This window comes from Lissotriton helveticus, chromosome 3_1, assembly GCF_964261635.1.
Source record: "Lissotriton helveticus chromosome 3_1, aLisHel1.1, whole genome shotgun sequence".
Lineage (NCBI taxonomy): Eukaryota > Metazoa > Chordata > Amphibia > Caudata > Salamandridae > Lissotriton > Lissotriton helveticus.
In genome coordinates, this window is record NC_136061.1 from 66,864,559 (window position 1) to 66,886,880 (window position 22,322).

Here is a 22,322-nt window from a genome sequence, read left to right on the forward strand (position 1 = left end):
ATATAAATCTCAAGCAGGCTTGTAAATACAGTCTTGGTTACTTCAAATGCAGGTTCCAGTTACTCTTTATGAAAAAGGCACAGTTCTGGAATAAATGCGGTCTTTTGGGCCTTCTGCCCAGCTTTAGAAAGGTTCCAGTGTCTTATAGCGCTTCAAGGCGCTTCCTGCGGTCTCCGCTCTTGAAATGAGTCACCCTTCGGGGCTCGACTCGGGGAGAGGGGGCCGCGGGCCTTGGAAAGCGTCAGGCGGGGCCTCGGGGGCCAAGAGCAGAGCGCGCCTCTGACTCCGGGGCGGCTCGCGCTGCCTAGCAAACAGCAGCTGCGAGGCTCCCGGGGTGCCTGAGATCAGACCGCGCGGTGCGAGCTCAGATTGCAGGACGCTCGCGCCGCGGAGGGGGGGCAAAGACAGTACCTTTCACTTCTTGTGGTGATCCTCGGAGAGGGCGGCTGAAGGGGGAGCTGTCCCACGTCGCGTTGCTTCCTTGACGGGCGGTGCGAGCTGCGGCTCGAGGCAGCAGGTCACGGGTCACCCAGGGCGGCGGTGCTCGATGGGGGCTCAGGTCCTTTTACTCAGTCTTCTCGTCCGTCCTGACGGCGGCGGCTGGGTGTGGCGCAGTGGCAGTACGGTCCCCAAGTGCGGGACGTACCCAGCCAAAGTGCCGATCGCGGTGATGTCCCTTCAGCGGGGCAGCAGGCCAGACGCTGATAGCGAGGGAGATGACAAGGGCGGCAGTCCGTCTTTGCGGGGGAATCTACGGCGCTTGTGCCCAGTAGACTCCGGTGCTTGGACCGGACGGGTCCTCCGTTACTTTGCTCTCGTGGGGCCAGGTGCAGATGCCGTCACGGTGTTCAGGCCAGCGGCGGCTGGGCTTCACGTTGTTATGGCGATCTGCTCACCCACGGTCACGGTGTGCAGGGGGCTTGATGCTCTCGTCTTCCTCAGACAGCGCTGCAGCGATAAGCAGCACACACAGCAGATGCTTTGGTCAGGGGGTAGCGCTCACTGTTCCTGGAGCGCTGGTCAGGGGGCAAGTTCAGCAGCAAGCCCTTGGAGATCTTTTAGCAGAGTTTGGCACAAAGTTCAAAATAAAGTAAAAGTCTCTTGTAGTCTTTTTCTCTTCCTCTCCTTTGGCAGCAAGGCACCAGACACAGGCCAGAGTCAGCACTCCTCCTTGTAGTCCTTCCAGGTCCTTCTCTTCGGGCAGAGTTTCTCTTGTAGCACAAACAGGATCTAATTTACAAGGAGCAGGGCTCCTACTTTTATACCCAGTTTCTTTTGTTCTAGCAAGCCAGGGGGGCCTCTGCATAACTGCTCCAGTCTCTGAGTACTTGTTGTGGGTACTTATGACTTCTGCATTCAGTGTGAGGGCAGGCACATCAGCCGCTCCCCAGGGGGGCGGAGCCGGCATTGAGAGGGCAGGAGTGGCCTGAGCACTTTGTTTACAAGCTTCGGTCCTTCCTGGGCCAGGTGCAGGCTGAGTCATCAGTCGCTCCCCAGGAGGGCGGAGCCAGCATTGTGGTGGCAGGGGCACAGCCTGATGCATCATTCAGGGGAAACTCCCACCACCCATTAAGGGGTCCTCCTGCTAATCACTACCTGTCAACTCCCAGCCCTGTCACTCACACACACCAGACAGTCAGATCCACATCCAAGCAGAGGCGGGCTGAAATGGTTAGGCAAGCAAATGCTAACTTTCTAAAAGTAGCATTTGCAAACACAGGATATTAAAATAAACTTTACTAAAAGAAGTATTTTATTATTCTGAGTTCAGGCATACTAAACACGAATTTCTACCATGTTCCCTGAGCCTGCTGGGATTATAGAGTGTAATAATTCCAGCAGCCCATCTGGCCTAGAAGGGAACAGGTAGCCTTACAATAGTGAAAAACGAATTTGGTAGTAATTCACTATTAGAACATGCCACACACATCAGGGCATGTTCTACCTTACACTACAATGCACCCTGCCCTCAGGCCTACTATAGGGGTGACTAATATGAAGTTAAGGGAAGGTTCAGGGGCTGGCAAGTGTGGGCACTTGCCCAGCCAGGGTGACAGTACCAGACTGCACGCAGGTTCTGCAATGGCAGACCCTAGACACATTTTAAGGCTGCTTCTGTGGGTGGCGCAACCAGCGCTGCAGGCCCACTAGCAGTACTGGCATTCACAAGCCCTGGCACTCCTGGTGCACTTTACTAGGGACTAACAGTGAATCCAATGAACCAATCATGGACATCAATCATATGTACACTTTACAGTAGGGAGCACTTGCACTGCGGCACGGGTTGGCCGTGGCGCAGTGCCCCGAGTAGCAGACACCATCAAAACATTGGAGGCACAACAGCAAAAAGTGGAAGGGAAACTCACGCCAAGGTGCCAGGTCTAACACGTGTCCCCTCCAGCTGAAATGTGGGGAGAACTACCCTTCCCCAGGGAGTTCCTCATCACTAAGGCGGAAAAATCTGGACAGACCATCAGCGTTGGCGTGATCTGTGCCAGGGCGGTGTTCCACCGTGAAGTCCATACCCTGTAGGGAGATGGACCACCTCAACAGTTTTGGGTTTTCACCCCTCATTTGCATCAACCATCTGAGGGGCCTGTGGTCCGTCTGAACCCGGAAGTGAGACCCAAACAAGTAGGGTCTTAGCTTCTTCAGCGCCCAGACCACAGCAAATGCTTCTCGCTCTATTGCACTCCACCTACTTTCCCGTGGAAGTAACCTCCTACTGATGAAGGCTACGGGTTGGTCCCAGCCCTCCTCAGTCATCTGTGAGAGAACAGCCCCTACACCATGCTCTGAAGCGTCTGTTTGCACTATGAATTCCTTGGAGAAATCAGGAGCCAGGAGCACGGGCGCCGTGCACATGGCAGTCTTCAGGGTGTCAAAAGCCTTCTGACAGGTGTCAGTCCAAATCACATTCCTGGGCTGCTTCTTAGAAGTCAGTTCTGTCAAGGGGGTCACAATAGTGCCATAGCCCTTGACAAACCTCCTGTACTCAGAGCCTAAGGCTGCTGAACCTGGGTCAGCCCGTGTGCTGGTGGTACCCCAGAAGTTCAGAGCCTTCCTACTGGGACTGGCTCATGATGTGCCTTTAGCAGGACATTTGGGGATGGACAAGACCTATGACAGGCTTGTCACCCACTTCTACTGGCCCCAAATGCACAAGAGCTCAGATGCTCATTGTAGGACCTGTCCAACTTGCCAGGCAAGCGGGAAGAGCGGAGGGAAGAACAAGGCTCCCCTCCAACCCTTCCCTGTGGTCAGTACGCCATTCCAACGAGTGGGTATTGATATTGTTGGGCCTCTGGACCCCAAGACAGCCATGGGCAACAGGTTCATCCTGGTCTTGGTGGATCATGCCACCCGGTACCCTGAAGCCATCCCTCTGAGGACAGTGACGGCCCCCGTGGTGGGGCGTGCACTAATGGGAATTTTCTCCAGAGTGGGGTTCCCTCTAGAGGTGGTGAGCGACAGGGGGACCAACTTTATATCCAAGTATATGAAGTCCCTTTGGCAAGAGTGTGGTGTAACCTACAAGTTCACCACACCTTACCATCCCCAAGGAAATGGGTTGGTTGAAAGATTCAACCGAACCCTGAAGGGCATGATCATGGGCCTGGAAGGTCCAATGAGGCGTAAGTGGGACGTCCTCTTACCATGCCTGCTCTTTGCATACCGCGAGGTGCCACAGAAGTCTCTAGGGTTCAGCCCCTTTGAGCTGCTGTATGGCCACCCCGTGAGAGGACCACTGAGTTTGGTAAAGGAAGGCTGGGAGCAATCTCCCAGGAAACCTCCCCAGAATGTATATAGCTACATGCTGGCCTTCAGAAACCAAACCAGGCGCTTCAGACAACTTGCTGAGGCAAATCTGGAAGCAAGCCAGGAGGAGATGAAGCGGTGGTTGCAGTTGGGCTGCTCACTGCCACCGGAGCTGCCCGACCAGCCTGGGGTCTCCGCCACACGCGCCGACTGGAGGGGTCCTGCACCTAGGCTCGATCAGTGCTGTGAACGCCTGAGACGCCCGGGAGGCTCCTGCCTGACGGACTGCGAAGCCCTTTGCAGGCGCGGGTGGGGAGCTGGTCAGCCCTCGGCGCTGCACGCTTCTGTCCCCCGCCCTACCCGGGGACCCGCGCTGTTTCGTGGCAGAGAGGTCTGTCTACCGGGGGCCGGGATGGCGGAGCTGGACGGTCGGTGTGCCTCTCCTGGCATGCCTGGATCGGTGGGTCCCGGCTATCTGGGCTGTTTGTAGCCTCGGCCCGGGGGCTGGATCACGGAGAGGAGACACCACTGCTGCAACGGTGAGTTCATGCCCCACCTTCACCCCACCACAATATACATCACTGAAACGGGCGGAGAGGGGGGCAAGCGGAAGGGATTTGAAGCGGCCCGACCCAGCAAGATGATAGCTGGATGCCGCCCTTCCCCCACTCCCGGTTGATCATCATTAAAAACGGCGCAAGCGACTTCTAGAGCGTCTCCGGTGTGCCCTGCTTACGTGTTTGGGTGCCCACCGCGCAGCTCTACGCTGGAGGTGCCTGACTTGTAAAGGACTTCTTACAGCCTTGGGCAGCTTGACGACCAGAAGGTAATTAAGCTAAGCTATCTCACAGTTTCTCTCACTTTCTGCCTGGAACTTTACAAGCAAAGTTGTTAATTCAAACATTCAGGCTGATCTTCCATTTTATGCCCGGAATGCACTGTAAGCTTTACATTTTCGCTGGCTTTGCAGTCTCCTCACTCACCATTGGTCAATATGACTGGGGGCCATAAACTGGAGCCATAAATCGCCCTCCAGCCTAACAACTGACCATGAGGCCTATTACCTAAGCGGTCAGGAATCTGCAAAAGAGAGATAAGACTCCCTCCCAGTAAGCTAGGAATTGGGCTGGCTCATACAGGAAATGAAACCACCCTCCCCTGCTCTAAAAGGAACAACAACAAAAGAGGACTACCATCTCGATCTCCCCTATTTGGTGGCCATCTTGGTCCAGTCTCTCCCTCGCTCTGGCGGCCATCATGGACTAGTCTTTCCCACCAGTTGTACATAACCTAAGAACAGGCCATTCGTACCCATCCAAGACTGTACAGAGCGCCACGTCTAATTATCTTGTGACTTAGTGTCTACCTTTTATTGCAGTATCATATATTTAATGGTATTTTATACAACCGATTACTACCTCATATATGTGTGATATGTGTGATTAAGTATCTGCCCCTTATTGCAATACTGTACTCCTACCCGTACTTTGTAGAATTTTTGTACCCCGCACCTATGTCACTTTCTCCTCACAGGTATGGCACCGATCGCTACCTCATATTTCTTTTGGATGCTCACTAGTGTCATTTATGACTCAAGCAGCCTCTGTCTGCACCCTGACTCTGTTAGTATTATACTAGTATTTGTATTTGTAGTGTATATGTATCTTCGTGCGATTAAGTGACTGCTCTATATTGCAGCTTTATACCTCTACTAGTACTCTATACACTCTGAGTAAACTGCACCCATCTCACTTTTCCCTCACCGGTGCGGCACCAAACGCTACCTCATGCTGCACCTGCACCTATCTCACCTTTATCCCTATCATTCACTGTTCGCTACCTCATTTATTTGGTTCTTACACTTACACCCCTAGCTTTATTTTGAACATTTGTAATGCACTGAATGTGAATACTCTTTTTCTGCATTTGACTGCTGTTTGTAATTGTTTTTTTGTTACTAGCACATGTACCTCACATATGTTTGACTACACACTACTGTCACTTTTGATTCAGGTATTTTACTGCCTGCATAGGTATTCTATTTTATTCCAGTATATTATTTATATTATAGGCTATCACTAGTGACACTCACTAGTGTCTTCCTTGGCCCTGTAACTAGCGGCTGACAGTTTGTACTATCGGCCTATTTCCTACCCCTATCACCACAGCCTCTATAAAATGGAGCGCAACGGCAAGAACACCTTTAGAATTAACTACCCCTCCACTCCTCTCTCCAAAAATGCCACTAAACGTTTTAAACACAACTTCCTGAGGTCACACCCAGAAACACCCTTTGCTGACACTTACTTCTCACTGGGCAATGGAGCCCTGAATACTGATATCATCTTCCACACCTCACGCAGAGCCCAATGGAGGAAAACTTTCCTATCCCTACTCACAGTCTCCACCACCAGGAAAACAACTCATGGCCTAAGTCTCACCATCACACCTTCCCACCTCTTCCCGGGCAGGTCTACCATTACCATCTACAATAACGGGATTGTCCTAATCCAATCCACGGACAAGAACCTGGAATTACTAGACAACCTGTTCCCCAAGTTCAAAGAGCACCTCTCCAAGCTGCGGACCCCCACTCAGAACTCCGCGGGCACTATCACCCCTGACGTCGCAGCCACCACCTACTACACTTCTACCCCTAGCACCCCAGTAAATGGCCCACCTGTTGTTAACGCCCCCCACTCCCCAAGAACAGTCACAAATAACTCCACCGCACATACTAGCAACCCCTCTACCCTTCTTACCCCCACCCATATCCCCTCCATCCCTCCCCCCCGGACAGAACATCCCCCACCCACAACACACCATCATCTGAACAAGCCACCGCCCAAAGTTTATCCACCCCCCCCTCCCATCCCCTCCACGACAGACACCTCTCCCTCCCCATCTCCCTTCACACTCCCACCCACGAGTCTCTCACACTTGACACAACAACTCCCGCCCACAACACGCCTACATCTGCACACACCATCACTCGGAGTTTATCCACCCATCCTCCCCATCTCCCCCACGGCAGACACCTCTCCCTTCCCTGCTCCCTCACCACTCCCACTCACAACTCTATCTCCCTCCCAACAAAAGATACAGAACATACCTCCTCCCTTACCCTAGCATCCCCCTCTCTCCCACCTCCTATTCTCAGCCCTCACTACCCTCCTGTCTCCCCCACTGTCCTCAGCCTTCACTCACTATTCTACTCACCGGCACCGTCTCCCACTGAAGTCACTACCTATGCCTCTCACCCACCGCCTGTCGCACCTACATCACCCACACCCCTCGCCCACAAACACGCCCACTCCTGGAATACCATCCCACCCATTAGCTCCGTGGAACCCCTCAACAACACTAGTATACCCCCCCCCCCCGATACCCAGCCTGCTCACCAGCTCACTACTCAACCACTCACCAACGGCTCTCTCCACCAACACCTTCCCCAATGACCCTCCTGACCTGACTTTATCCACCCTCCAACAAGTCAAAGAGGAAATCTTACAAATCAAAAAAGACATCCACGCAATCAAAGACCTTCTCTCCTCACAGCCCAGTCTACCTCCCACCATCCCACTACCCTACAAACGACGCACACTCCCTGCATACCCTCGCCCCCGACGACACCAGCAATGGCCTACTATCCCTCGCCCCCGACGACACCAGCAATGGCCTACTATCCCCGTGCGCAATAATTCCCACCGCCCCCGTCGTGTTCTCAACTCCTTGTCGGACCGCGACTTATGCTCTCTCCTACGCTCTTATGGCCCAGGTCCGGTAAAAGGCTTTTCCAACTCACACATCCCCATACCCACAATTCTTACAAACCCTCTAAGGCCCCCAACACTCAACAACAGAGGCTCCGTCCCTAACAACCTCAGAAAAGTTCCCCTCACACTAGAAAGCTCGACCACCCTTCTCTCTCCCAAACTCAAATGCATCCTACTAAACTGCAGATCGGCCCAGAGACATTCCTCCGACATCGCGGATCTCGTCTCAGATAGGGATCTGGACCTAGCCATTCTAACGGAAACGTGGCTCACTGAAGCCTCTACCCCGATTATGGACATACTAGTCCCCCCCAATTATCACATCATCAGGCTGGACAGGTCTCCTGGCAAGACGGGCGGGGGAATTGCATGCATTTTTAGGAGCAACCTCTCCGTTACTCAAGTCACCTCCCCCTCCCTTTCCTCCTATGAACTCCTCTGCCTCGACATCACCAGTGAGGGCAAACAAGTCTGTGCTTTACATCTCATCTATCACCCGCCTGGTGACAATCTCATATTCACTCAACAATTCATGGACCTGATCACTTCCAATGCCGGTCGGCAGACCACTCAAGTCTACCTGGGTGACTTCAATCTCCATTGGAACGATCAGAAAGACACCGTGGTGAATAGTCTCAAAACTTTCCTCAATGCGCTTGACCTCACCCAATTATGCGATAAACCAACACACGACAAAGGCGCGATACTCGATCTCATCATTGCCAAAGAGAACGCTATTCAACTGGAGGCGATTCTACCCTGCGATTGGTCAGATCACCACATTATCACCTTCTTTATCAACGAAAAAGTTAAACCTAACCCTACTCAACCAATCAAAACCAAAGCATGGAAAAGGGATTTGAAGAATCTGAATCCCTCTACCCTACCTCCCCACATCGGCAACCTCCTCCTTCCCCCTTCAGGGGCCTCAGATGTTCAATCACTGACTGACCACTACCTTGACTCTATGAACACAATAGTCAATGAAGTCGCCCCTCTGCAACTGAAGAGAGTCTCCACCAAAATCTCTAACCCCTGGTACGATGACAGACTCAATGATGAAAGGCGTAATATGCGAATGGCAGAGCGCACCTGGAGATCGGACCCTTCAGCGCTGCATCTCAAAAAGCTTAAGAACAAGAGAAATGCCTACTTTAGGAAAATAAAGCGCACAAAGTCGGACTTCTTCAGCCGCCAGTTGGACCAAGCGAAGAACAGGCCAAGAAAGCTGTTCGAGCTAATCAAGACCCAAACAAAGGCACAACCCACACAATCAAACAGCTCAACAAACGACACCCCACACTGTGAAGCCTTCTCTGCTTTCTTGAAACTAAAGACTGACAACATAAAAAATGACCTCATCATAGATGTAAGCCGATACCCCAGCCACACCAGAATGGCAGACACTCAACCTAAAAACAAGGCATCCTGGCAGTACTTCGATACCTATTCAGAAGAAGCAATATACAAACTGCTCTGCACCTTGAAGCCCTCTAATCACCTCACAGACCCCCTACCTGCTAATGCTGTAAAAGACTTTATCCCCTTGCTCCTCCCTCTCTGGACCAAGATCATCAACAGCTCTCTGCAACAAGGCCACATTCCAGACTCCCTTAAGGTGGGGCAAGTCACGCCCATACTCAAGAAACCTACAGCTGATCCGTCTGACCTAAACAACTATCGGCCCATCACCAATATCCCCACCCTGGCCAAACTGCTGGAGAAATGTGTCCAACTACAACTAACAAAACACATTGATCAATTTGACCTCCTCAACCCTCATCAATCAGGCTTCAGAGCGAAACATAGCACGGAAACAGCTATGACACACATAATTGATGACGCCCTCCAAATTCTGGATCGCAATGAGTCCTGCCTCCTCATCCTTCTTGACCTCTCGTCAGCATTTGACACGGTCAAACATGAGAACTTGCTGGAGCTGCTAAGTACTAGAATGGGGCTATCGGGAACTGTTCTCAAGTGGTTTTCGTCTTTCCTTCACAATCGGTCTCAGAGGTTCAAGATCGACAATGTGCTATCTACACCTGTGCCTGCAGACCTAGGTGTCCCACAAGGGTCCACCCTCTCCCCTACACTGTTCAACCTCGTTATGGAACCGCTCGCCACCTTGCTTCAAGCATCCAATGTTCAATTCCATATGTACGCCGATGACACACAACTCTATCTAAAGTTACAATCCCCGGAAGATATCAAACATCTGAATTCCACGCTTATTAACACCCAATCTTGGCTGGCCGATAATCACCTCAAACTAAATGCTCTGAAAACTGAGTTCCTACTCATCACACCCCCGGCGAAAATCTCCACCACCCAAACCTGGCTCAACAACCTAACAGCACTCAATGTCCAACCTACCATTGTGGACTCGGCGAAATCCCTAGGCATCACACTCGACGCCAAGCTCAACATGCAGCAACACGTCAGCAAAGCCACAAAAGCAGCTAATTTTCAAATTAACACGCTGAGGAAAATTAAACCCTTTCTCCCGGCCAAAGACTTCCAAACTGCTGTACAAGCTTTAGTCATCCCTAGAATAGACTACGGAATTGCGGCCCTCAGCGGTCTCCCACTAGCCACAACAGCACCCTTAAGAGCCTCCCTGAACGCTGCCGCGAGACTCATTACTGGCTCTAGAAAGCATTCGCACATATCCCCAGACCTAAAGACTCTAAAATGGCTGCCTTTTGAGGCCAGAATACATCTAAAAATTGCAGTTATGACACACGCGGCCGTGCACCACAAGGCACCCAACTACCTCGCTCAAAAGCTGTCTATATCAGGAGGTTCGAGATCCAATAGGAGTACAAATAATCTACTCCTGAAACCTCGTAGATTCCGGAAAGTGAAAACCTACAAGCGCTCCTTCTCAGGAATGGCACCCAGGATCTGGAATGCGCTCCCTCCTGAAATCAGGCTGATCCCCTCCACTTCACTCTTCAAGAAAGAGGTGAAAACCATCCTTCTGGCCAAGATCTCCTGATCGTTATAGATGCTGGTTCAGAGACTCTTCATTGCTTGTATCACTGCGCAATATCCCCTGGCACTATACTCTACTTGTTGGGGGCGCCACTACGCTACTCTCTTACTACCGACCAAGATGTGATACACGTTGGTCTACTGAATCACCTGTACACCTCTGTAGTGGGATCAATGACCTGTGCTGTCCTATATTACTTCCTTATCTGACTGTATATGGATTGGTTTTATGTATGTTTTTATTAACCTTGTTATTACCATGCTATTGACTATTATGCTGTTCCCATTATCTCTGTTGACTCCTACTGCCCCTACCCTGTCTTTGTAAAGCGCTCTGATATCTGTAAGGATCCTGTTCGCGCTATATAAAACTTTGAATAAATAAATAAATAAATAGACTCTGGACAGGTCACCGAGGGCAAAGGAACTCAGCCCACTGTCTTGTGACCAGCACAACACCGGGGATGCGAAATCAGCAGAGCAATACTTCTGCGAAAAGAAAGCCGTTCAATTCCTGCCCGATTTTAGGAAGGTGCCCGATTTCATACGATATCCCTTTTCCCTGATGCGGCGGATATGTAAGAGTGCTATTTGCGTTATATTGAAAAACAAATATTAATAGCGTGTTCTTCACTGAGGGGTCTGGAGCCTCACTGTGCTCGACTCCAGAAGCCCCAAACTGATCCGCCGAATGCACACTCCTTATAATATTTCAACCACACAGTCGAAAACGCTCTCTGAAACTCACGACCGAGATAATACAACCTCAATAAAAACAAGAAAAGTGAAATGGCGCAGCCCACCCATGCTCGGAGTAGGGAGCGGATCGGGTCTGCGTCCTCACAGGGAGAGCGAGCAGGCTGGTGTGACGAAGGACGCAGGCCTGGAAAAAAAAAATTACATCCGCCCACCGCCGCATGACGTGGCGGAAAGCCTAAAAATCGCAGGAACGCCCACGAATCTGCTCGCAGAATTACGAGCAGATCTCTCTTCCAATGGCTAGCCTCCATTTATAGAGCTAGCCAATGGAAAGAGAGGGCGGGACAACACAAACACACTGTACACAAAAGATTTCGCCTGCGCCGAAAAGCTGCGCGGTGCGCAGCTTTCGACAGGCAAAACCTAAAAAAGGTTTGTATTTATATAGCGCTTGTTACTCCGGATGGATATGCTTTTTCAGGAGTAAAGTAACAGACACACAGATCCAAGTACATGGAGGTACATAGATGCAGAATGGAAGCATTTGCAGGGGTGGGGTGAGTTTCAGCTGGCTTCTGATCCAATCTTGTGTTTCATAATAACCAATGCCTCTTTTCTCCTTGCAGGGAACCAGTCGGGAAGTTTGTGAGAGCAAACCCTGCCGTCTACTATGTGTCCTAGTGAGTATCATTTCTGCGGCTTGTCTGCATCTCTTATGTTCTCACCTGTGTGCGTTACAATCGGAGGTTGCTGAGTACAATTCGTCTCATTTGCTTTCAGTGTTGGTTCTGGTTTACGTTTAGTCTTGTATTCAAAGCACTCGATATTTTTGCAGAAGGGGAACCTAAGAATATAGACAAAATGTGATTGATTTATAAAAATGGACAGCAGCTTGGTGGGTTGGGTGCTCACCCAAATCGGCTGTGCAGGATCTTGAAACACGAGCTGGGCACCCACTTTGTGAAGGGGTTTCCAGCTCATCTTTTGTGCCATAGTGTGAAATCGGCTCCTCACTGGCAGACCATATGGGCCATATTGTGTGTCACATGGTGGCACCGTGTGAGTTGGCACGGCTGTTGTTGCTAATCAACCAGACATGCAATACTGGTTCAGTGCTGCAAATGGGTGGGTGCACACTGGCTGTCAGTGCCAGTACCATGTTGTGTATTTTGAGTGCCAGAACTTCTTACCGACTGACGTAAGTTCTTATGGCACTGGAGGCCGCTTGTGGCACCTGTTGTGTTCACATTTGTATAACTTTAACTACCACGTCAATTGCATTGTTAGCCACTCCATTACTGCACACCCTTTGTTGTGGAACAGGGAACACCAACACCATCAACTATTGGGTATTGTGTGTTGCTGTTTGTGTGAGATTAGTAGAACATTGGTCTGCTGGTCGGTTTACAGGGGGTTGTGTAATTTAGTGTGAAGGTGCACAGAGTGGTACTGGACTGTAGGCAGGGCCACTGAATTATGAGATTTTATGGATGTGCCACAGAAGCCATCATTTTATGTATAATCTGCAGATTGTAACAAAAAAAACCTTTTTGTAGTTCAAACGGATAAAAAGTTACAAAAAATATGGCAACGTGTTTGCGCGCATTGGAAGCCATTTCGCAAAGGTTAGTCATTTTTCAGTTGCTTATTTCTGAATTTGTTTATTAAACTGGTACTAATAGTTACAATCTTTACCACCAGAGTATTAACATGTTTAAAATAATGAAGTAATACTTTGCATTTAAAAAAGTGCAGCATTACGCTGAATAATAATTTGACTTTTGTTACCGCATAATTCAGTCAACACTGCCGCATAACTTCCATTTTAGGGTGGAAAGGTGTGTAAATTGCAGATTATTGGCGCGGTTTTCGGGTGTATGCTACTGTGGTCTGTGCCAGTGCTGTTGGTTTAGCAGGGATTATGCCATCTCTGTGCCTTTGGTGACGTAGTGTGAGGGTGTAAAGGCTCTGGTTCAGGGTGAGCTGCTTGAGGATGGGGTCTTGCGACTGTGTCTGCAATTATGATGAGATTGTGGAGTGCAAACAGTGCTGTTACCTTTCCGAATATAATGTGATTGTGGGATGTCTGACATGCAGTGGGATGTCTGGCATGCAGTGGGATGTCTGACATGCAGTGGGATGTCTGGCACGCAGTGGGATGTCTGGCACGCAGCGGGATGTCTGGCACGCAGCGGGATGTCTGGCACGCAGCGGGATGTCTGGCACGCAGCGGGATGTCTGGCACGCAGCGGGATGTCTGGCACGCAGCGGGATGTCTGGCGCGCAGCGGGATGTCTGGCGCGCAGCGGGATGTCTGGCGCGCAGCGGGATGTCTGGCGCGCAGCGGGATGTCTGGCGCGCAGCGGGATGTCTGGCGCGCAGCGGGATGTCTGGCGCGCAGCGGGATGTCTGGCGCGCAGCGTGATGTCTGGCGCGCAGCGTGATGTCTGGCGTGCAGCGTGATGTCTGGCGTGCAGCGTGATGTCTGGCGTGCAGCGTGATGTCTGGCGTGCAGTGGATGCGCGTGGGAACCATCATTTATATGGTATCTGGTTGTGAGCATGAGTAGTTCGTCTTGGGTGCATCCTAACATGTGTCGGCCAGGACTGGTGCACGTGTGATGTTTACCAGTTTCCTGGAGAGAGGAAGTGGATGCCGTGGGAGAGATCCTCGTGCGGAGCGCGCTAGTCCTGCCTGGACAGGCTGCCCGACCCGCTCCTCCCACACCTCTCCCCCGCCGCCATCTTTAAGCCTTTAACAATGCCGCGCCCCCGCCTCCTCGTGGCTCTTGCTCCAGCCTGCGGATTCCTGGTAGTCGGGCATGTATCCCGGCCCTTTGAAGTGGGAGCGGGCCAGCCCCAGGCTGGAGAGGGCTCCAAGAGTTAGGGCTCTGTGTGTGTGGGTGTGGGAAGTGTGTGGGGGTAACCAGCACAGAACACAGTCAGATGTCACGCCTTACCCTTCGTGTCTGTATTTTCTTTATCTTTTGTGATTCACTGGCGGGAGTTACTGTCGCCCTTCCTTCTGTTGGAAAGAGGGGGGGGGGGCTGGCAAGTGAGAGAGATTGGAGGAAAACATAATCTGTCCTGGCCTCCTCTTGTATCTGTTCTTGCTCCTAAAATACCACACGGAGGCCTCCTGCCAGAGTTCAATAAAACCGTTTCGAGTTTATATATGTCTTTTAGAAGACTAAACGGCTGTGTTCCTCCTACAGGGATGCAAATCTCTGATCTGCAGCTACGCACGCACCAGTGTACCGCTGAGCATTGCACTGAGGCTGGAACACATTGCATGCAGGGCACATGTGGAAGCCTGCAGAAGCCCCTTCAACCACAGGGCTACCTGAAGGGACTGAAACATGTCCTGAGGTTGGAACATATTACATGTAGGTCATAAGAGGAAGCCTGCAGCAGCCCCTTCAACCACAGGGCTACCTGAAGGGACTGAAACACGTCCTGAGGTTGGAACATAGTACATGTAGGTCATAAGAGGAAGTCTGCAGCAGCCCCTTTGACCCCAGGCTACACGAAGGGACTGAAACATGTCCTGAGGCTTGAACATATTACATGCAGGTCACATGTGGAAGTCTGCAGCAGCCCCTTTAAGCCCAGGCTACCCGATGGGACTGAAACATGTCCTGAGGTTGGAACATAGTACATGCAGGTCACGTGTGGAAGTCTGCAGAAGCTCCTTTAAGCCCAGGCTACCCGATGGGACTGAAACATGTCCTGAGGTTGGAACATAGTACATGCAGGTCACGTGTGGAAGTCTGCAGAAGCCCCTTTAAGCCCAGGCTACCTGTTGGGACTGAAACATGTCCTGAGGTTGGAACATATTACATGCAGGTCACGTGTGGAAGTCTGCAGAAGCTCCTTTAAGCCCAGGCTACCCGATGGGACTGAAACATGTCCTGAGGTTGGAACATATTACATGCAGGTCACATGTGGAAGTCTGCAGCAGCCCCTTTGACCACAAGGCTACCTGAAGGGACTGAAACATGGAGGCTTGAACATATTACATGCAGGGCACATGTGGAAGTCTGCAGCAGCCCCTATAAGCCCAGGCTACACGAAGGGACTGAAACATGTCCTGAGGTTGGAACATATTACATGCAGGTCACATGTGGAAGCCTGCAGAAGCCCCTTCAACCACAGGGCTACCTGAAGGGACTGAAACATGTTCTGAGGTTGGAACATATTACATGTAGGTCATAAGAGGAAGCCTGCAGCAGCCCCTTCAACCACAGGGCTACCCGATGGGACTGAAACATGTCCTGAGGTTGGAACATATTACATGCAGGTCACGTGTGGAAGTCTGCAGAAGCTCCTTTAAGCCCAGGCTACCCGATGGGACTGAAACATTTCCTGAGGTTGGAACATAGTACATGCAGGTCACGTGTGGAAGTCTGCAGAAGCCCCTTTAAGCCCAGGCTACCTGTTGGGACTGAAACATGTCCTGAGGTTGGAACATATTACATGCAGGTCACGTGTGGAAGTCTGCAGAAGCTCCTTTAAGCCCAGGCTACCCGATGGGACTGAAACATGTCCTGAGGTTGGAACATATTACATGCAGGTCACATGTGGAAGTCTGCAGCAGCCCCTTTGACCACAGGGCTACCTGAAGGGACTGAAACATGTTCTGAGGTTGGAACATATTACATGTAGGTCATAAGAGGAAGCCTGCAGCAGCCCCTTCAACCACAGGGCTACCTGATGGGACTGAAACATGTCCTGAGGTTGGAACATATTACATGCAGGTCACGTGTGGAAGTCTGCAGAAGCTCCTTTAAGCCCAGGCTACCCGATGGGACTGAAACATTTCCTGAGGTTGGAACATAGTACATGCAGGTCACGTGTGGAAGTCTGCAGAAGCCCCTTTAAGCCCAGGCTACCTGTTGGGACTGAAACATGTCCTGAGGTTGGAACATATTACATGCTGGTCACATGTGGAAGTCTGCAGAAGCTCCTTTAAGCCCAGGCTACCCGATGGGACTGAAACATGTCCTGAGGTTGGAACATATTACATGCAGGTCACATGTGGAAGTCTGCAGCAGCCCCTTTGACCACAGGGCTACCTGAAGGGACTGAAACATGGAGGCTTGAACATATTACATGCAGGGCACATGTGGAAGTCTGCAGCAGCCCCTATAAGCCCAGGCTACACGAAGGGACTGAAACATGTCCTGAGGCTTGAACATATTACATGCAGGTCACCTGTGGAAGTCTGCAGAAGCTCCTTTAAGCCCAGGCTACCCGATGGGACTGAAACATGTCCTGAGGTTGGAACATAGTACATGCAGGTCACGTGGAAGTCTGCAGCAGCCCCTTTAAGCCCAGGCTACCCGAAGGGACCATCTTGCAGAGGTAACGAGCTTCTGCAGTGGGCTCATGAATACCTATGGTGGGCACCCATAACCTGCAAGCTACACACCTCTCTCTGCTGCCAGAAAATTACTACTAGCAACGGAAAATGTGACCTCTGAGTTACACCCAGAACCCAGCAGCAGAGATACCACCCTCTTGAGCTGTGTGATAGGAGCTGAAACCCATAACATGTTGAGTCATTTTTGGGGGGCATGTCCTAGATGCACAGATCTGTACTTTCAACTCTTTATGTACATTACCCAGAGAGTTAGATGGCTGCACGTGTTTGAATGACCTTATACTCGTAACCGCATTCTAAGCCGTGTTATAAATGAAAGCGATTGAGGTACGAAGATTAAAAAGCGCTTGTGTAGAGCATTCGTAGTGAAGTGTCTTAAGACAATAGCTGCTGGTAGCACTTTGCTATGCTTTATGGTCTTAAGTTTAGCTGCATCTGAAGGATGAAGAGCAGAGCTCACTCCTCTGGGACATGGAACTGTGAGCTGGCGGTTGAGGAGATCTCTGCAGCTGACATATTAACTATTTACCCCTGTCTGACCAGATAAAGTGGTTTCCTGTCATCTCACTACTGAAATGTTTGTTCTGACTGACTGTTCATTTCATTGGTCATTGCCTTTTTGCACAACAGATGTTATGTGGTTGTATCCTATTGTAATAGTGTTTATTAACTAAACAATCCATTAACTTACTAAAAAGTTTTGTGCCAAATGCATTATTGTGAGCACGGTCAGTGACCCAGCTCAGACTGGAGTGGAGGCAAGAGTAGAGGCACTTTGAGAGAGCTCTGTGCATGTGCCAGTACAGATTCGTAGGTACCAGGGCACGATGCACTTGTGCATAGAGGTGCGTTTTAACACTTTTATGGCTAGGAGCTACTAATAAAGGTGCTCACGGATGGCCCACCCTTGCCTGGAATCCACTTTGTGTTTTAGTACTCACTCCTTTCTTTGCTTTTTTATTAAAAGCCAAGCACCGGAATGCAAATAAAGAAGAAATGCTAATGCCCGCCAGGGGGCAGTGCAGTGTTATGGAAATGACTCGTGGGTTGGAAGGGGGCGTTGTCCAGGAAGACACATGAATTGTAGAATGCTCTGCAAGGGACTCTGAGATGGGTGGGGGAAGGAAAGCACGGTGGGCAGAGATGCAAGGGAAGGAGGGCATAGGTAAACTCTGGGGGGGGGGTTTAAAAGAGCATTAGGTGGGACTTGTGTACATACTAGAGCGAAAGAAGGTCTGTGCGCAGTGACTGTAGAGCTGAGCACGCGCAGCTCTGGCAGCTGTATCAGACGATACAACTCCCATCAGCCGGTTGAAAGCACCAGGCCAACCATTCATCTGACCTTGGTAAAGACTTGTCCATCTTCAGTTGAATCCTCCAAACTTGAAACACAGTCCCACTTCCCAGAGTAGATATGTGCCACCACCCACACCAATGAGCCATTACAGAAACGTCAGCGCAGAGAAGGTTGAATTATCCTGGAGGGGCTTCAGAACTAACCCTCTGAACCCAGAGGATGCTAAAGTGTTGGTGGGCAACCTGGACATCCGTCTATCCACCGCTGATGACCAGATGGGCCCACCAAAACAAGAGAATGTAAATTAGGTATAAAATCCCACAGAGGGTTCTGTGCTAGCCGAGCAGACCTCAAACAAAGCGCCGTTACCTGGCGGGTCAGTGATGCCCGAGTGTGTGGTCTGCAGCTGATCTGTGGATCACTGACGAGGCCACCACATTGATATCGAGAAAGCCAAACATGCCTTCTATGAAGAACCATCATTGAGCCCTCCAAACAGACGAGGCCAGTAGCCTGCATTTTTGAAAAACTAGATTTGATGACCAGAAGAACCCGCCCTCTGCATTAACAACATTAAGACTAGTTTTTCTTGTTTTTTTTCAGATTAAAAAATAAGCATCTTCCATAACTATTCCGACAACCCTGCTTTTATTTACTTATCCCACCCGTTCTTCCATCCACTTCTGCCATCTTCAGTCAACTGAACGCCAAGGAGGTGCTGAACCTGGCCTGGCTAGCCCGACTCATCTAACTGAGATCTAGAAGTGTGCCCGGGCATGGCAGTCAACAATTCCTCATGCCGCTCTACGGGGGGTCTCACAAACATAAGTACCTCCCTGATATTCCTTAAACAAGGGGCAACTCAGTAACTCTAGGACCTGGGGAGTCCAGTCCTATAGGAAACAAGGGTCCCTGAAGGAGGAAGTGTGATCTCAGCTTCCTCGGAAACCTAGTGAAAAAGCATCAATAGACTGGTTTTACTAGAAAAAATACATTTTATTTGATTTTCCAAAATTTTGAAGCTTATGTAGACAACATCATGCAAGTCTGTTAAGATACATTTGAAATTAGAGAGGTGTTTCCAAACCACAGAACGATGCAGTGAAAGTCAAGTGAGTAAGGAGTGCACTATTGATATACAATCTGTACATAAATAGTGACTGCGGAGGGTGCACACTTATTTGATCTAAGCTGTACATAGAGTTGCAGGCTTCTAAATTTCATAAACCGTACAGTGCATTGAGAAGCAAAACAGGAATTGCAAGAATGCATTTCGTCAAAGGAATTTGGCTGCATGTCTGAAGTAGAGTAAAAAGCAAAGGGGTAAAAAACATTCCCAGCTGACTGACGAACCTGAAATGAAAGAAATAGGCATAGAAAAGAATGATCCTGAAACACAGCTGGAATGTCTGATCATGGGCCATGAACTTTTAGAGCAAATGTCCTTGTCCTGTCCAAGGGAAGGGTGGAGCAGTGAATGGAGTTAGTGACTCTAATTCTGCCGGGGATTGCGAACAGCCACCCATGAGTGAGAAGCCAGGCTGGTTTGTGTTTGGTTTGCGTTGTGTTACCGAAGGAGGACTTATCGTCTACTGAATATCGACAATAGGAATACCCTGATGCAAAATATCGTGGACAGTATCAAAGACCAAAACATCGAAAGTCCATGTATAATAAGTATAGATTATTGTGCTTAACTCCACATCTTTGTAACTCGAAGACGTATGTATCGTCGAGGAATTTATATGTGGACTTAGGTGTAGAAAACCTGCACTTCGCTTTTGATATTTGTGTTTCGATATTTTGTCCTCTCTTTGTAGACCACGGTATTCTTAATTCGATATTCAGGGAGCGCCCCAAAGGACTTTGCGGTCCAGCTCCTAACATAGTTGCTAGAGATTTCTCACATTGATTAGTCCAAGGTAAAGCTTAGTGCACTGAGAGCTGCCTTTGACCAACTCATGCTGTTGGGACTGGAAACTTTCAAAGATGAAAAAGTGGAGGACCAAACTGAGGAGGCTGAGAAAACAAACCACGCGGAGCCGAGGAGAGAGAGGGCCAAAATAAAGAAGCTGAAGAGACACCAAATAGCTTCTGTCGACATTCTGGTCAGTGGGGCTCTCCAAATCAAGACCCAGGCCACAGAAGGACTTGTGAAATTGATCTTCTCAAGAGGGTTTGTAGGTATCAAACTGTCAGGCATTGTGTTACTTTAATACTCTCGGAGCCCAAGATGTCACTCGGCGTAGGCTCTGCTTGGAAGATTCCTAACCATTTACGCATTCGCAAACGGAAATGATCCGAAAATGTTTGAAGAAGCATTTATACCAACAATGCATCCTTTATTCAATACCCCTCCCTCAACTCTTTTGGCTGATGTTGACATTGCAAACATTCCTGAGTTATTTTAGGACCAAACAAGGCCTAGTGGATTGATAAACCAAAAAGGAAAACCAGTGGATTAACAAAGCTTTGCAGGTCACCCTGCCATGGCTGCGACGTCCCACGTGCCCAGGTGCTTCAGGTGTTAAGATTTATGCAAAGAAACTACGTTGCTTAAAAATGAATAAGCAGCAAACAAAATATATTGTACCTCTCTTGGTTGAAATTCATGGGTAGTGTAAACGTGAAACGTGTCCATGGGTTATTGGGAAGATGAAGTCAGCTGAACAAAGGTAGCAACCTGAATAAATGAAAGGCAAGATTGAAATGTCAGTAGTGATGGAGACCAAAGTCTGACCAAATTTAACAAAATGCAGAAGACAAAGTTATTCTGGACCTTTGATGTGAAACTGAAATAGGCAAACAAGACCAGTCAAACCGTGGCGGCTCCGTTGCCCCACGGTATGAATAAAATGATAATAACACCATGTTATTAACATTTTATTTTTCCCTAGTGGCTCTGTAGGTGCACAGCGAGGTAGGACTAGGCTGCCCACAGAGCGGGGGGAGGAGTGGTGGGCACTTTTTAAGTGAGCGTGACGGTTTGGCCGGCTGTCATGGCATGTATTGCACAGCCTGGATGGAGAACATGCACAGCCTCCCAGCCCCTGTCTGAGCGCCGAACCACGGCGCTCAGACCAATCACAACGTTGATCTCATGCTGGTGACAGCAATGTTGTAATTGGCTAGGGGAGTTTGAGAGCCTGGGTACTTCCTGTTTTCTACGTCATGGACAGAAGGTGAGTAACATTTTCTTTTCCCCCCTTTTTTTTAACCCCCTCCCCCCCCCTTCCCTGCGCTACTACGACTGCCGCTTAGCTGCCGCTAAGGATGCCAAAGGTAAGACAAACACCTGCAGCTGTCTGATCTGTACATAAGAGAAAACACACACCCATACTGGTGGAATAAGGCTCTGAAAGATCGCAGTCCTACTGTCTTTGTTGATGGCAAGACCTTAAATGAGCAAAAACCTGCAAAAAACACATTTGACGTCTCTTTTGAATGCTGAAGCAAATAGTGGACATAAGGAACATTCTCATGGTACAAGTAGCCTTTTGTAAATGATCTACTTATGATATTACTACTTCAGAGTCACTCAGTTGTAATAAACCATATTATTTATTTTCGTATGGTATTTGTAGAGGACAAATGTGCATTGTTTTTCTACAATCTATATTTTGTATAATAAAAATAAAGCTAGTATTAACCGGTTTAATGGTACTCCTTTTACCAACCTTCGAAGGATGGAAGGCTGAGTCGACCTTGCCATGATCCAGTCTGATATCACCCCGTATCTCAGCACTGAGCATTTACCTCACTGGTTTATTTTTCTGCTGGCTACTTTCCTGCACATTTACTGGCCAACTGGACGAGTCCACAACAGGAGTGACTGGAAAGTGTAACAATGCTGCTTATAAGGGCAGCCTGGCCCAATCCGGTTATCTCTTTTTCTGACCTACATTCGACACGCCTGGGCTCCAAATTTACCTCTGCTTTCACTCTGCCTATCTTAGGCCTTTCTGAAAGAATCTGCAGTCTTTGCCTCCATCACTTATGCTGTGGTTTTCTACCAAATCCGTAAATAAGCTTTGTATGACTTTGCATGTTACTATTAAGGCTTCCCTGCAATCCTATGTCATATCTTTGAGTTCAAAGAGCTTTTTAACCCCTCCCATGCTCGTGACGGAACCGTTCCGTCACGAGCCTCGGGTGGGCTGTGCTGGTGACGGAACGGTTCCGTCACAGCCCGCTCGCCACGCCTGCGCAGCGCGAATTCCGCGCCTGCGCTGACGTTCTAATGGGCGGGCGGGTCCGTGACGGAACCGTTCCGTCACAAGCACAGCTCACCCGAGGGCCGTGACGGAGCGGTTCCGTCACGAGCACGGGACCGCCGCGCGGCCCCGCCTCCCCCTTAGCGCTGCGGCGGAATAGCCGCCGCAACGAAGGGGTTAAAAAGAGACTGGCCTATT

The 22,322-nt window shown here is 49.8% G+C and overlaps 1 protein-coding gene across 1 annotated transcript in view; it reads left to right on the top strand.

The window, feature by feature from the left end:
• TMBIM1 (transmembrane BAX inhibitor motif containing 1) overlaps nt 1-22,322 on the top strand; it is a 227,220-nt gene that overhangs the window by 165,535 nt on the left and 39,363 nt on the right. The window contains exon 5 of the mRNA XM_078679250.1: nt 11,858-11,911. Within this exon, the coding sequence (XP_078535376.1) occupies nt 11,858-11,911 (54 nt within the window). The remainder of the gene's footprint in view (nt 1-11,857; nt 11,912-22,322) is intronic.